The sequence below is a fragment of the Hippocampus zosterae genome, chromosome 17, assembly GCF_025434085.1.
Source record: "Hippocampus zosterae strain Florida chromosome 17, ASM2543408v3, whole genome shotgun sequence".
Lineage (NCBI taxonomy): Eukaryota > Metazoa > Chordata > Actinopteri > Syngnathiformes > Syngnathidae > Hippocampus > Hippocampus zosterae.
Window position 1 is genome coordinate 5,891,431 of NC_067467.1, and position 15,275 is coordinate 5,906,705.

General features: G+C 45.4%; 1 protein-coding gene and 1 long non-coding RNA gene across 4 annotated transcripts in view; both read left to right on the forward strand.

The window, feature by feature from the left end:
* The window catches only part of olfm2a (olfactomedin 2a), a 49,399-nt gene extending 35,512 nt beyond the window's left edge, over positions 1–13,887 (forward strand). For both annotated transcript variants that reach the window (XM_052049823.1, XM_052049822.1), the window contains exons 2-6: positions 2,101–2,250; positions 6,771–6,926; positions 9,635–9,854; positions 10,495–10,601; positions 12,905–13,887. In XM_052049823.1, the coding sequence (XP_051905783.1) occupies positions 2,101–2,250; positions 6,771–6,926; positions 9,635–9,854; positions 10,495–10,601; positions 12,905–13,579 (1,308 nt within the window). In that variant the 3' untranslated portion in view covers positions 13,580–13,887. The remainder of the gene's footprint in view (positions 1–2,100; positions 2,251–6,770; positions 6,927–9,634; positions 9,855–10,494; positions 10,602–12,904) is intronic.
* Positions 8,577–9,628, forward strand: LOC127590327 (uncharacterized). Of its 2 annotated transcripts, none has more exons than XR_007959605.1 (3): positions 8,577–8,828; positions 8,881–8,960; positions 9,041–9,628. It is a non-coding gene; the product is annotated as an uncharacterized LOC127590327 (long non-coding RNA). The 2 variants fall into 2 exon arrangements; XR_007959604.1 differs by having other exon boundaries at positions 8,577–8,692; positions 8,749–8,828; positions 8,881–9,628.
* Positions 13,888–15,275: the final 1,388 nt, after the last annotated feature.

Below are 15,275 nucleotides of genomic sequence, written 5' to 3' on the forward strand. Positions count from 1 at the left end.
ATTCCCTGTGATCTGCGGAGCAAAGTCGACATGACTTGGAGGGAAGCAAGCGATTTTATTTGCCGCCTTCTGCCTGCATTTATGTCGGACGGCTCTTTAATTTTATCTCCAAAATGGCCAATCCTTCTCTCGTTACATTTTAGCCTCGTCTGTCCTGAGCGAACGCAGATGTGAATGAAAGGGTCAAGCCGGCATATACATGCGTCTGTCTGTGTGTGAAGAACACGACTTCTTATTGGATTAGTCCAAGAGGGACATCCGCCCTTTCAGCCAGCCCCCCCCCCCGCCCCCACACCCCCCGCCCCGAGTTAGTTATTGATCAGCGGACAGCTCCATTTCCTGCCAGCTTCCAACCATATCGGCACATCTGTTTTCCAACTCCATTGCCGCATCACGCCTCTTTTACTTTGAAATGTTGCTTCTTGATCTTCCATCGAGCTCTTAATTAGTCAACCCGGCCTCATGCGTCGCAATCCGTCCTGTTGTACTTTTCCATTAGGGTGTGGAAAACAATCATTCTCTCTTTTGTTGCCGGTTTTCTTTTTTTCATTTTGCCACGACTACTGCATCAGGTTAGCTTTGCAGGTTAAAAAAAAAATTCTCAGGCAATAAGCCAGACTGATTTTTTTTGTGTGCGTTTTGTTTTTGTCATATTGAGAGGCCACTTGTTGCTAGACAGACTTACGAAATTGCCGTGCAAGTGTACTACTCACTATGTTGTTTCCTTGGTAACTTGACACCAGAACAGCAGAAACAGGGAGTCAAATAAACAAATATGGGATTTTTTTTTTCAATCTTGACTTCTTTTTTTTCTCCTCAGTCTGAGGCCATCTCGGTGTCTAGTGGGGAGTCTATTGTGAACATTTGCAAATTCATGTGCATCCATGCTTGGAATGGGCATTACTGAATGCATGTTATTGTTTCAAGATGTTTTCTGCCAAGAAATGATTATAAATTATCCATGCATGTGAATGGACCCCTTGTTTAATTTTAAAAAGTAGACATTTTTTCCCCTAGAATTTTTTTTCCCTTGTATGCAATTTTTTTCTTCTTTTATAAAAACACTGATTACATTCATTATCCATTTTTTATATTATATGTACAAAATGCATTATTGCACTTCAATGTTGGTTTGCTGTTCAGCAGTTTTGTGCTGTCCTTGAATGGTAATTTTTATACAAAATAATTTTTTGCATTTGGGGGGGAAAATAAATCACAATATTGTTTTATTATTATATATTATTAATTATATTTTAACGTTTTTTTTCCTTGTTGTAAAACGATCCAATTTCACGCCATTTGTTCGAAAATTATTACGCATTCATTCCGAAGTATTCGGTATCTCTCCTCATTGATCTATGTCAGGGACGTATATTGAAAGACGGAACAATGAAATGGTTTTCCATTAGATGGCCAGCTGTTGCTTTTCCTCCCGGAGAATAAGTCGCGTATTACAGCTTTTGTGTACGATAGAACAGATTGAATTTGTGTGCCAATTTGAGACAATCCCTCATCAGATCAGCATTATTTTTGTTTGGCGGCGGGCCGTGAGATTTTTTTGGGAGATCTACGGGAAATGACAAAATTGATCGTTCCATATACCAAACCTCCCCATTATTCAATCAAAGGAAAACTTCTCTCCTCAAACTTTCCTATCGTGTGTTGACGTCGGAAACACCCGCCGGCCTCTCTTGTTCGCTCTCTTGCTGTGCTGCTCTCCACTCAAAGCTAAAATTAGACGGCAAGAGATTCTCAGCAGTTGCCCGGATCAATTGCCATTAATTGCCTTTGGAGAAGAACAACTTTTGACGGGGCGGCAAGAGCCAAAGAGAATCCCAAAGAGAAATTAGGACTCTGCAGCTAAGTTGCGTTGACAGAATGGGCACAACTAATCCTGACATGGAATGAATGAAACATCTTTTTTCCTCATCCATACGGGATAAAAGAAGTGTGAGATGATTGAATCGCGTTATAAATGTTTCATGATACACGCTGACAACATAAAGTCGCTGACGTGTCCGCAAACGCAGCAAAGTCAAATAATAAGCGACAGAAGCGCCCGCTCAAAGTGTTTGCCCATCTTTTTGATATGTTCCGCAGGCGCTGTACCCGAGTCCCGAAGAAGGTTGGCAGATCTACAGCTCGGCTCAGGGCGCAGATGGAAAGTGTATCTGCACGGTGGTGGCGCCAGCTCAGAACATGTGTAACCGCGACCCACGCAGCAGGCAGCTCCGCCAGCTCATGGAGAAGGTGACCGCGCTGTCAATGTCCCGCGCACGACGACGCAAATTGATTATTGTTTTTTTCAAATAGAAATTGCTGAAAATGAGTCAATGTATGGAGAATTTGTAAAGTAGAAGTTATAACAAACAAAAAAAACAAAAAATTGACATGTTCTTCTTGGTATTAGCTTGACAATAAGCAGCAGTTTAACAAATCATGAAGACTTAATCAAACGAGCACGCTGTGGTTTTTGAAACGAGTAAACTTAACGCGAGCGTAATGCTAGCATATCATGGAACTGGCCATTGACGCGCTGACGGTTAGCATCAATGGTTGCGGTTTTTACAACATCTTAAACAATGTGGAACAACGCATTTCGACTGATAATGTAATACTTGTCGGCGTAGATTCTTTATCCTCTCAAAAAAATGATTACCGCAACTTAGAGTATTCTTAGTAGTAAAAGTATATTCTTCTCCCTTTTGTGTCTCCGTGACGGTATTATACTGCCTCCTGGTGGCTAACGTGGGCACCCCAGAAGGAATCGCACACCGAATTGGATTGCAGCATTAAATCATGATGCACAGAGACTGTTGAACATAAAATTTTGGTTTGAAAAGCACATCAAGGCAGTGGTAAATTCATTTTTGAAGTATGTCACCCTCCCCCACCCGACTTGCGCGCGCAGTGTGATTTCTTTTATATTTTTAGATCGAGGTGAGAGAATACGCTGGAAAAAACTTCACACACTTCCAGGTGCGTCTCAACAAGCGGAAGTAACAGCTCGATAAGTCACCTCTGCCGCGTCGTCTTTTGAATGCTGGCAAAGGGAGGGCCATAAAACACACGCGGCCTGACATTGATGTGCTCTTGCGAGGGAGGCGGGGCTAAATTGAGATGCAAGAAGGGTCTCGCTTGCCCCTCCGCCCCCCGCCCCCCGCCGAATCTGGCTGGTGCTTGAATCCACATATTGCATTCTGCCTCGTTTGAAGGTTTGTCTTTCCCCAGACGGATGGCTGTGTCTGCTTGCGTCTTCAAGCGCACAAAATTTACACAGACTTTGACAGAAGCACTGACTGGGGACAAACTATTGGGATTGGGGGGGGGGGGACTACAGAGCAAAAGAAATGAACATTTCATTTTATTTTTTTCTGCAGTCTTCTCTCACATATTTTATTCACAGAATATGCGAGGTAAATCCTTTTATTTGCTGTTTTTGTGTGCAAGCCCCAAAGACACAGGAAGACACAGGTGTCAAACTCAAGGCCCGGGGGCCAGATCTGGCTCGCCATATCATTTTATGTGGCCCGCGAAAGCAAACCAAACAGGTCAACTTCCGTGCTGCTTGCTAAAATCTCAACCAAAATGTAAAATGTTATGTGTGATCAATAAGAGAGATATCGTAAGCATTCTTGTTACCAAACCCCTTCTTACAGTAATTAAACAACAGTCGACTAAATCGTTAATGTGGACTTTTTAGATGGTTTCAGTTATAATGGCCATCGAAGGGAAACGGTCACCAAAATCTGGCCCACGACAAAAAGGGATTTAACACACCGGCTCTTTATTGCACCAGTTGCATCCAACTAGTTTCCTTTTGGTGCACCCGGACGCTTCAGTGATGCGTTGCTGCTCTATCTGACCACATTCCAGGTTGACATCGGTGTCTTATCAGGTGCAAAGTGGCATGCCTTGTTTGTTGTTCGAACAAAAACACCAGAGAAAACATTGGCAATGCGCTGACACTCACAAAACAATGTTGCGCAATCCATTTTTTTGGTGTAATTGCGGATTCTGGAATAGTGTGGGGGTGATTACAATTTCAGCCTCTGCCTTGAAGGCGCCAGCTATCAAAGGCAAGCGCTCCCCCCCAATCTAATACAGTCCAGAGTCCGTCCTAATGAGGACACCTGAGGTTTGCGCTGTTTGATATGTACAAAAGCACAAAAGATATCCTCATTTGGATCCAAAAGCATCCGGGGGAAGAAATTCAGTAGAGCCCATCCGCAAATTCCCTTCACCGAAGTGAAGAAGAGAGACAAGGGACGGGCCGGGCATGTCGAGGTTCAAAAGAATTCACAATAGCTCGCCGCCAAAGTCTGACTGCAGCTTCATGTAAAGCTAGTACAACGTGGTACTGACCTCGGAGGTGCGGCGGGAATGTTGAATGGGCAAGCTTTTGAAGACAGCAGCCCTCCTCACTGACCTGCCGCACTCACTGACTGACTCGAGATATTAAAAAGAAAAAAAAAAGATTGTGATGGAAAAGCAGGACAGCCTTTGTTCACCAGACACAACGGATTTCACTTTTGATGGCGTGGTTAGCACGTTTGCTAATCTTTTTCAAAGTCAAAAGCAAGGATGTCCAAACCTTTTCCTCTTCCTTATGAGGGCCCTTGGCCGATATCTCAATATTTTAACATTATTTGATGTAAATCAAAATATTGATGAGGATAATTCAAGTAAAATAATAAAATGAGCGGCCCGGTAGTCCAGAGGTTAGCACGTCGGCTTCACAGTGCAGAGGTACCGGGTTCGATTCCGGCTGCGGCCTCCCTGTGTGGAGTTTGCATGTTCTCCCCGGGCCTGTGTGGGTTTTCTCCGGGTGCTCCGGTTTCCTCCCACATTCCGAAAACATGCGTGGCAGGCTGATTGAACACTCTAAATTGTCCCTAGGTGTGAGTGTGAGCGTGGATGGTTGTTCGTCTCTGTGTGCCCTGTGATTGGCTGGCAACCGATTCAGGGTGTCCCCTGCCTACTGCCCGGAGACAGCTGGGATAGGCTCCAGCACCCCCCACGACCCTAATGAGGATCAAGCGGTTCGGAAGATGAATGAATGAATAATAAAATGACCCCATCCCCCCGCCCCCTCAAAAAGGAGAAAATGAATTTTTAAAAAGTAATGCCCTCGTCCCCACAAAGTTTGCTTCCATTCTAGTTTCTTTCCGAGTATCTTCGAGCATTTTCAAAAGTGAAAAAGAACATGTTTTGACGGAGCATGTGGGAGAAGACATGGGCGCAGAGAACAGTAGGCTGGACACAGTCATCGAGTGGGCCGACCGCGGGAAAGCGAACGAGGCATCTGGAGCAACAGACTCGATGCCAAACGGCGACCTTCGAGATTTGGAACTGTTGGATTGAAGTACCGAATAAACTCTGCGCACAATTTGGAGGAGTTTGGAGTGGTGCCTGTCGGCGGTAGCGAGCTCATGGGTTTTTTTTTTTGGTTTTGTTTTGTTTATGTGACGCTGAGGACACGTGAGCGCCTGGATCTGCAGAGAAGACACGAAGCGTTGGTTCAAATGAGCGCTCGATTGAGGGGGCGTGACAGTAGGCCGGTTATGCAGCAGCAGAGTGGGCTGTCGGCATTGGAGGATTAAACTTAGCGCGCAGCTGAATAAGGAATCAATATCGCAACCAGTAGCGAAGATGAGATTTGCTGTGCGTTCGTTGCGTGCAGTGTCAGAATCATACGTGACTCCAGAAGCGCATTCATGTTTGCTTACAGGAGGCAAACTATTATGTTTTTGTTTGTTGTTTTTTTAACTCGGAACAAAGTCGGCGGAAATTTATCATGAGTGGTTCTTTGCAGAGGATAAAGACAACATGCCTTTCATCCAAATATTGTTATATTTCTGCACTATTCTTGTTCAGTTAACCAATACTTAAGGGGAACAGCGCTAACACCATGCTAATTGTTAGCCGGTGTTGCTATGGTGGTTCACATTACAAGCTAAAGTTAAGGTAGCACAAGCTGTTTGGTTGTTTTAAATACACAACATATCATTCTAGTTTGATGTTTATTTTGACAGTAACCCTCAGCTTTGCAGTTTCTTTGTCCCGCTCTGTCTTTCCCACGTTGGTCATTATTGTTCTCTCTCATGTAGCGTGTGTTCTACTTTGTTGCACCCCGTAGTCCAATGACAGAGCGATTCTGATTCTCGAGTTGTCTCGCTGAAACGCCTCAGCCAGATGAACTTGCACAGCCCCTCATCCTGAAAACACAATTTCCTCTGGATGACCTGCGGATGTTTTGCGTGGGTTTGATCAAACTAGCTCGCTTTGTGATGAGTATGAGATTGTACCTTCTTCTCTGCTCTATCTGGGTTAATGCAGTTCAAACTAAAATCTCGCAAAAGACAACAACAACAAAATCCCTTTGTCTATAAATGCCTGCCAAAAATTCCCTCTTTCTTCAGCTCTTCCTCGCTCTTAACGTAATGGCGCCGTAGCCAAATATTGATTAGATCAGGCGAAGGGTCGCAATTCAAATTGCCGTCTTGCTCGCGGGAGAGTTAGCTGACTTTTAATTTGAAATGATTCCCATTGCGTTGCAAACACTCTTGCTGACAGAGAATCCAAACAGATGCAATCAGGAGTCAAACAACTGCAGAGACAGCACGTCAGTACCGCTCTGCAAGGTTTTTTCCCCCAATGTCACTAAAACGCTAATGACCCCCAAAACCAGAAAAAAAATCCACATCGGCGAAGATACTAACGACAACATATACAAACGTGCCACATGCGTGCTGTTGTGCTGTCACTAGGTGCAGAATATCAGCCAGTCCATGGAGGTTTTAAATCTGCGGACCAACAGGGACCTCCAGTACGTGAAGGAGACCGAAGGACTGATCAAAGTTGTGGACGGGAGGCTGAAGGTGGCTTCGGACAACCCCCGCAGTCTCAACCCGAAAGGCTTTCAGGTACTCGGCAGCACACCACCTCCCCTCGTGTGTGTGTGTTTGTGTGTGTGTGTGTGTGCGCGTGTTCTTACCACAATTGCTTCATGTCATTTCACAGGCAATAAAGTTTTGTATGACTTGAAGCAACACAAACTTCATTTAAAGTTGTGAGTGGCCCCGCTGAATTTTTAAGTGCGGCTATCCTTGTGCTGGGTTTTTGGATCCTTACGATGGAAATGTTTGCATGTTAAAGTGTAAAGTTGCTTGCGGAAATGGTTCTCAGTGATGATTTTTTGTTTGTTTGTTTCTCACAATTTAATTTGCTTGAATTGATCCATCCATTTTCTGAATTCATTGGGAATGAATTGCATCATACCCTCAAACTATGTCATACCTTATTTATAAGAATAAATAGCTGAACTAATGCGACAAATATCGCAAATGAAATTGTTGTGAAAGTGTTGCGTGCCCCATTCCTATTTTCCCCCCACATTCTAGTTTACTTTGCTCAATGTCAGGCGAGTATTGGACTTGAGAGGTAGTGTCGAATGGACAATCAATCTCCACCTTATCTTCTTACAAGCGGAGACGAGCCGCGATCGTCTGTCGGGGCCCTTCGTCTTCTTCTGTCTCGTCGGCTGCTAATTCATTCTTCACACCGTTGGGATATGAGATGAAGCATATAATAGTTTGATTAAAGTAAAAATGCAAAACGTGAGCTCCCCCTGGGGACGCGTGAATGTTGCTCAATTGGGTTTTATTCTCCGGAAGGCTTACTGATGTGTGTGTGTGTGTGTGTGTGTGTGTACGTGAGTGGAATGGGCCTGATCATTAGTCTAGAACGAGAGGATGAAAGTGCGGCAAAACGTTACATCCCAGGTTTCTCGATATCAAAGCGGAATGGAAGAATCTGCGCATTTGACCACATTGACTGATGGCTGCGCTCAGCACCAAGTTGCGACATGGGAGATTAACGGGATCTGTGCGGCTTGGAAAGGAGGCAAGAGTGGGTGGGGGCAGGGGGGAGAAGATTTATGACGTGACGCCACAGGGCCGAGAGTGGCTCCATCACTAGATTTAAGATAAACCCCAACAAGAGAGAGTGTGGGGCGGCGGGGGAGTTACGAGGGGGGTGCAAAGGCGCTGTGTCCCTGTGGCTAGCATATTTTATTGAAAGGTCTATTTCTCTGCTGATCTATGGCTTCCAAAGCCGCATGCTGGGTGGCTCACCCACTGCTTCCTGCACGCCTACCATTCTGAACACCTGATGAGTCACATCATGGCGGGGGTCTTTTTCAATCAATCATACAGACATACACTCTTATGTCCGAAAGCACGTGTGGAATGATGAAAGTGGAAAAACACGTGTGGAATAATGGATGGTTGGAAGATTGGTTGAGGGGGTTGGATTTGTATGGATGAATGGGTGGGGTGAAGGTCTGGGATGGATGGATGGATGTTTCAGTGATTGGGTTGTTGGATGGATGGATCATATGATGGTTGGATGGATGGATCACAGGTTGGTTGGATGTGTCGGTAATTGGGTTGTTAGCTGGATGGATGGGTGGGTCAGAGGATGGTTGGATGTTTCAGTGATTGGGTTGTTGGATGGATGGATCATATGATGGTTGGATAGATGGATGGATCACAGGTTGGTTGGATGTGTCAGTAATTGGGTTGTTAGCTGGATGGATGGGTGGGTCAGAGGATGGTTGGATGTTTCAGTGATTGGGTTGTTGGATGGATGGATCAGATGATGGTTGGATGGATGGATGGATCACAGGTTGGTTGGATATGTCGGTGATTGGGTTGTTAGCTGGATGGGTGGATGGGTGGCTCAGAGGATGGTTGGATGTTTCAGTGATTGGGTTGTTGGATGGATGGATCAGATGATGGTTGGATGGATGGATGGATCACAGGTTGGTTGGATGTGTCGGTAATTGGGTTGTTGGCTGGATGGATGGGTGGGTCAGAGGATGGTTGGATGTTTCAGTGATTGGGTTGTTGGATGGATGGATCAGATGATGGTTGGATGGATGGATGGATCACAGGTTGGTTGGATAGATGGATGGATCACAGGTTGGTTGGATGTGTCGGTAATTGGGTTGTTAGCTGGATGGATGGGTGGGTCAGAGGATGGTTGGATGTTTCAGTGATTGGGTTGTTGGATGGATGGATCAGATGATGGTTGGATGGATGGATGGATCACAGGTTGGTTGGATATGTCGGTGATTCGGTTGTTAGCTGGATGGATGGATGAGTGGCTCAGAGGATGGTTGGATGTTTCAGTGATTGGGTTGTTGGATGGATGATGGACTAAATTAGATTAGATGGAATCTGTTTTAGCTGGCAAGATTCTTAATCCTTCAGAGGATAAACGTTCAAGTATTTGTATTTGTATTTTTTTATAAGCTTGCTAAGCTAACATCAGTTGTGCTTTGGTTCTATTTAAGGCTAGAAGGAAGAGAGACGAGCAAAGAATCCAAGTTTAGGACATGCAGGAAAAGTTTAAGCCTCAACTGAGGTTCATAAAGTTTCCCTAAAGCAGTCGAGCACGGACCACCCGTCATTCGCAATGAGATTTTGAATTGGTCTGAATCCACAAACCCACAAACACTTCCACCGCACGTAGCAATGTGACCACAACACAACCAACGGCCCACAATGTGACAAACGCACAAACGTCAACGCTAACCGAATGACTTCTCCAACCTCTGCCGACTATTTAGGATTTGAAAGACAAGCTGGCCGAACTTCTCCGTCGCCTCCCCGTGCTGGAGCAATACAAATCGGACACCAAGATGATCCTGCACCTGCGTGAGGAGGTGAGGAACCTGTCCTTTGTGCTGATGGCCATCCAGGAAGAGATGGGCGCCTACGACTACGAGGAGCTGCGCCAGCGGGTCTTGCTGCTGGAGACCCGCCTCCACTCTTGCATGCAGAAGCTTGGTGCGTACCCGTGTGCGGATGACTGCCGCTTCCGTCGCAAACCCTACCCGACTCCATTACAGCACTTGTGCGTCTATAGGCAATTAGCGTGAGCGGCGCGAGGCAGAATTAAATTATTGATTCGACAAACATCATCAACAGAAGAAAAATAAAATTTCCATTGTACAACATTTACACCCTGCGTAAATTATGAAAAAATGCCAGAATGAATAATTGATTGCCTTTTCATTCGGCTGAACTGATGATTTAAACAGAATAAAACAAATAAGGGCTGCTGACCATATGGCGTCAGCGGAGCGGCACAAATCTCAGCTTTTCTTTCAGTATGAAAGTATAATGTCATTTGCAAACGCTGGAAAGCATGCTACGATGCTGAAGGGCGGCTACTTTTGACGCTGACAATTTTGCGCTTCCCGACAAGGTACTTTGCTCTTTCTGCAAGCAGGCACAACGATTTCGGTTCCGTTTGAAACGATGCATCCATAAATCAAACCGCATAGAGTACATCCATTTAAAACGAATGGAGAGCGTCGCCACATCCCTTTCACAATCTAATTGAAATGTCTTCCCGCAGGATCCGGCAAGTGTTTATGTACAGAATATTAATATTCATACCTTCCTCCCTCCATCTCGACCGCAGGATGCGGGAAACTCACGGGCGTGAGTAATCCCATCACGGTCCGCGCGTCGGGGTCCAGGTTCGGCTCCTGGATGACAGATACGATGATCCCCAGCTCCGACAACCGAGTGAGTGTCCTAATCCCTGGAAGTGAGCAAATACACAGGATGAAGTGGAGCAGGAATTCAAACGCAAAGACGGGGAAATTTGTCAAACGGGGAGGGTACGGAGAGTGGGAGTCTTGACTCTCACGGCGGGAAATTAATGGAAATTTCAGAGAGATGAGAAGAATCGTCACAGTGTGAAACTTTTCATTTTCAAAAGTTGAAAAAAACCCAGCAGATATTATTATTTACCCATGAGGTAAAAATTGGAATCTTTGCCTCGGCTTTTGTCACATACTCATTTCCTCTCACATTTCCAAAACATGCGTGGCGCCTTCTTTGAAATCTCTAAATTGTCCACCGGTGTGACTTGTCAATGACGTCGTCTCTATGTGCAATGCGCCTGACCGGTAACCAGCCCAGCTCATCCACGGGGGTCGTAGCTACAAATGAATTCTTGAAAATTAACAAGAACAGCATGGGAAATTCATTCTCATTCATTTCCTGTGACAAAATGCCCAAATATGAAATTCCACTGCAATCTGTAAACGGATAATCACTAATGGATCCATTTCCCTCCTCCCTGCGCTCGTCCGCCTCTGCAGCGCCAGCTAATAAATCACTTCATCATCATCAATGGAGGAATGAATGAGCTGTTTGCACTGGAGTTTTCCAAATGGCCAAGGCAATTAGCGCGTGTGCCCCCTGGACACGTGATATGGGAAGTGCACTCAAATAATTGAAAGATGATGTGAGTTTGTACCGGTCGGTTGAATTTGGAGAGGCTGCAGATTCTTTTGATAGGACAGTGGACTAATCGGTTGTGATTCAAATCATGATTCGAGTGTGCGGAGAAACGATTTTTCACGACCGCACTATGATCAGAATGGATATCAAACCACTTTTTTTCTGACGAGTTCTACAATTGCCGCCACGCTTCATTTACATCAGAAAAAAATACTGAAAACGTAATTTTGTGTTGATGCCATTTTGACTTGAATGCGAAGTTCATTTCCACAGAAATGGCCTTGAAAGGAAAGCTAGCCATGACAAGTGCCCGTTAGCTAACTGCTAGCTATGACAAGAGCTAGCTTGCTTACTGTTAGCTATGACAAGAGCTATCTTGCTAACTGCTAGCTATACAGGAGGCGGGTTGTCCCAGTCAGCAAGTATTTCTGGCACCAAAAACACCCATCGCCTTCACTTCAATCATTTTAAACTGAAAAGAAAAACTTTCCAAGAGATAGTTTTCAAATAAGTCATTGGAACCTGCTAACTCAGGGGTGCCCAAACTTTTTGGATCGAAGATCTACTTTTTGATCAACTAACCTCACGGGACCCTTACCGGCGCGCGCACGCACACGCACACACACACAAATTTAAGATTTACCTGATTTATTTTATTTTTTAAATATTTTTTTGGGTGAAAATTAGACTGATTAGTGTGCAGTGTATATTAACACAAAAAATATATAACTAACATGTACAAAGACACACAAATGGTAGTTTGTTTTTTTTCTTCTCGACACTCCTCGGATCTACTTGGGACCTGTCTTAGATCTACCGGTAGATCAGGATCTACCTAATGGGCACCCCTGTCTAACTAATAATGTTAATGTGAATGTATGCTCGTCAATTCCCTCTTGACGAAAGTCTACAGCAAACCTATTAAGGAGAAGCCCTGTAGAAAATAGATGGATGAAAGTATTTCGGACAAAATTCCTCTCATATCACATTGAAATGAGGAGCAGAAAAAAGGTAAGCTCAGCTCCTTTCCCTTTGCAGAGTTTGTGGGACTCGTCTGGCAGGCCGAGGATGTTTAATGCTCCATCATTTCCCCTATCCCACAATCCAACTGCTGCGATTCGCTCCTCCCACCGCTCCCACCGGAACTCTTATTGCAAGCAAAGTGCCTACTGTTGCGCCTGGGGAGCAGGGGGGGGCGGCGAGAGAAATCGCTATCTTAGCAAAGCCCTTCTCGCTGTGTTAAGCGCAAAATCAACATCAACACGGAGTGCTGTTTCATTAAATCAATTAAAAAATGAAGCTTGTCTCACCGGAAGCGTCGCGAGGGGGGTGAGCTGTGTTAGTGGGCCCTCGCTGTTGAGAGCGCTTCAGGAAGACGACAGAGCGGCTAAATTTATCGATTTTGTGGGGATGGTGGGCGGGGGATGCTTCGGCTTTCCGTTTTTAGTGATTGGTGCTTTATTGACGGAGTCTCGACTTGTTCACGATAGCCTTTATTGGACTTTAAGGTTTGGGTGCGTTTGAGCATGCTTTGAAGAAGATGTTGCCTCCCGGCAGACTCACTCTCTTCCTTGTCGCAGGTTTGGTCCATGGACGGTTACTTCAAGGGGCGTCGCGTCTTGGAGTACCGTACCATGAGCGACTTCATGAAGGGCCAGAACTTTGTGCAGCACTTGCTCCCGCACCCTTGGGCAGGCACCGGCCACGTGGTCTACAACGGCTCGCTGTACTATAACAAGTACCAGAGCAACATCATCATCAAGTACCACTTCCGGTCCCGGAGCGTCCTGGTGCAGCGCAGTCTGAGCGGCGCCGGCTACAACAACACCTTCCCCTACTCCTGGGGCGGCTCCTCCGACATCGACCTGATGGCCGACGAGAACGGCCTGTGGGCGGTCTACACCACCATCCCCAAAGCCGGGAATATCGTCATCGGCCGCCTGGAGCCGCAGACTCTGGAGGTACTGCAAACGTGGGACACCGGCTTCCCCAAACGCAGCGCCGGAGAGTCCTTCATGATCTGCAGCACGCTTTACGTCACCAACTCTCACCTGTCCGGCGCCAAGATCTACTTTGCCTACTACACCAACACGTCCAGCTACGAGTACACGGACATCCCCTTCCACAATCAATACTCTCACATCTCCATGATGGACTACAACCCCAGGGAGAGGGTCCTATACACCTGGAACAATGGGCATCAGGTGCTCTACAACGTCACACTGTTCCAGGTCATTAAGACTTCTGGGGATTGAGAGACCAGAACCAAGACTGACGCATCGAATGCTGCATACAATGTTTGAGGGAGGGGCAAAAGACATGATATAGGTGGGTACATGTTCAAGCTGGGTGGGAAAGGGGGGTATTTACGTGTTAACAGGCATAGGCTTGCATATTTTTTTTATCAATTCTTCATCGAGTGCTATTATTCACATTGTGGGTGAGCAAAAAAAAAAAAAACAAGGTCGGTACCGAAACAAAAGACTGAGCATTTCTGTTTCTGTGATGAGTAAGCATGGTCCATTTTAATTGTGATGAGAAATAAATATCGGTCTTTACCTTACGGACGACCTTGTGATTCTTCGTCCTTCAAAACGCATTCAGAGAAGCCGATCGAGGTTGCAACTCTTTCATGGCGGGGAGGAACATCACAACAATTAGTTCTGCCGTTCAGCTGGCAAATGTGAGCAGTTGGGCGCAGATAAGAGACCGAGCCGAATCCAACCAGTGTCGTCCTCAAGGCTGCCGCGTTAGAATCAAACAGCGGCAACCCGTGAGCAACACGCAGAGTCAGAAGCAGCCGCGCGATCAACGGCGAATGAAGGAAAAGTTACTCCATATTGCCCTTGAATGTGAAGTCAATTGCAAAAAAAAAAAAGTGAGATGATTAATTTAAGGCGATTTATAAGTGACACTTTTTAAGGAGTCTCACCTATTCATATCCCCCCCCCCCAGTCACCATTCAGAGATAAAGCTTAATGTAGCCTGTGTCTCGCAGTTATGTCTTTTTTATCCCGATCAATTATTTATAAGGCGCGGCCCATCCTTAAGCTTCCGAGGAGCCGCTGCATGTAACCATGGCAATCGTATTCATAGTGGATGGCCTTCCTATCAATAAAATGGTTCTGGCTGGCATGTTCATAGAGAGGTGGGTGACATTTAAAGCACAATAGAACAAGACGAACCATACGTGGCCCCCGATGGGGATGGAGATGAGAAAACGACAACAAAAAAATGTTCTGGATGTGCACGTTGTTATCCATCGTGCATGTCCACGCAGTGAAACTATAAGGCACTAAATTGGTCTCGTGTTGGTTGCTAGGCAATGATTTGACTTTGTTGTAGCGATTACAATGTTTTGCGACTTACATTTATGCAGGAACAGGGCCAAAATGCTCATGAATATCGACTTTAATTGCCTGGCGACGACTACATCCCACGAAGTTGCACATCTACAGTAGTTCAATGATTCAATTTGTTGTTGTTTTTTTAACTTCTTTGGTATCGCTGGCAGGCCCCCTGCAGTGGTGGCATAAAACAAAAGATGATTAAAAAAAAAAACATCTCAGAAAAAGCCATAGACCTATAAAGTTTCCAATGCTCACTGAATCAAACTTTCACATTTGATGACATCTTTTAACATAATAGATCAACTTAGCCATTGAGAAACGGTTTCCTCAAAATGTTGACTGGCTTCCAAATTGTGTACGTAAAATGAGGAATTGATTTTATAGCGACAGTTTATTGCTTCGTGGCTATGCATCAGAAAAAGACAACGTTCACGACTTTATTCCCATCAAAATGGATGGCAGCCAACAGTGTAAACGTGGCCTGCGGCACTTGCAAATTCGAGCATTAGCCGCATCGCGATTGTACAATAAAAGATTAGCGGCGCGACAAATGGCATCGAGGTCGTATGCTCGCGACTTTGCTCACATCACCCACTCCTGA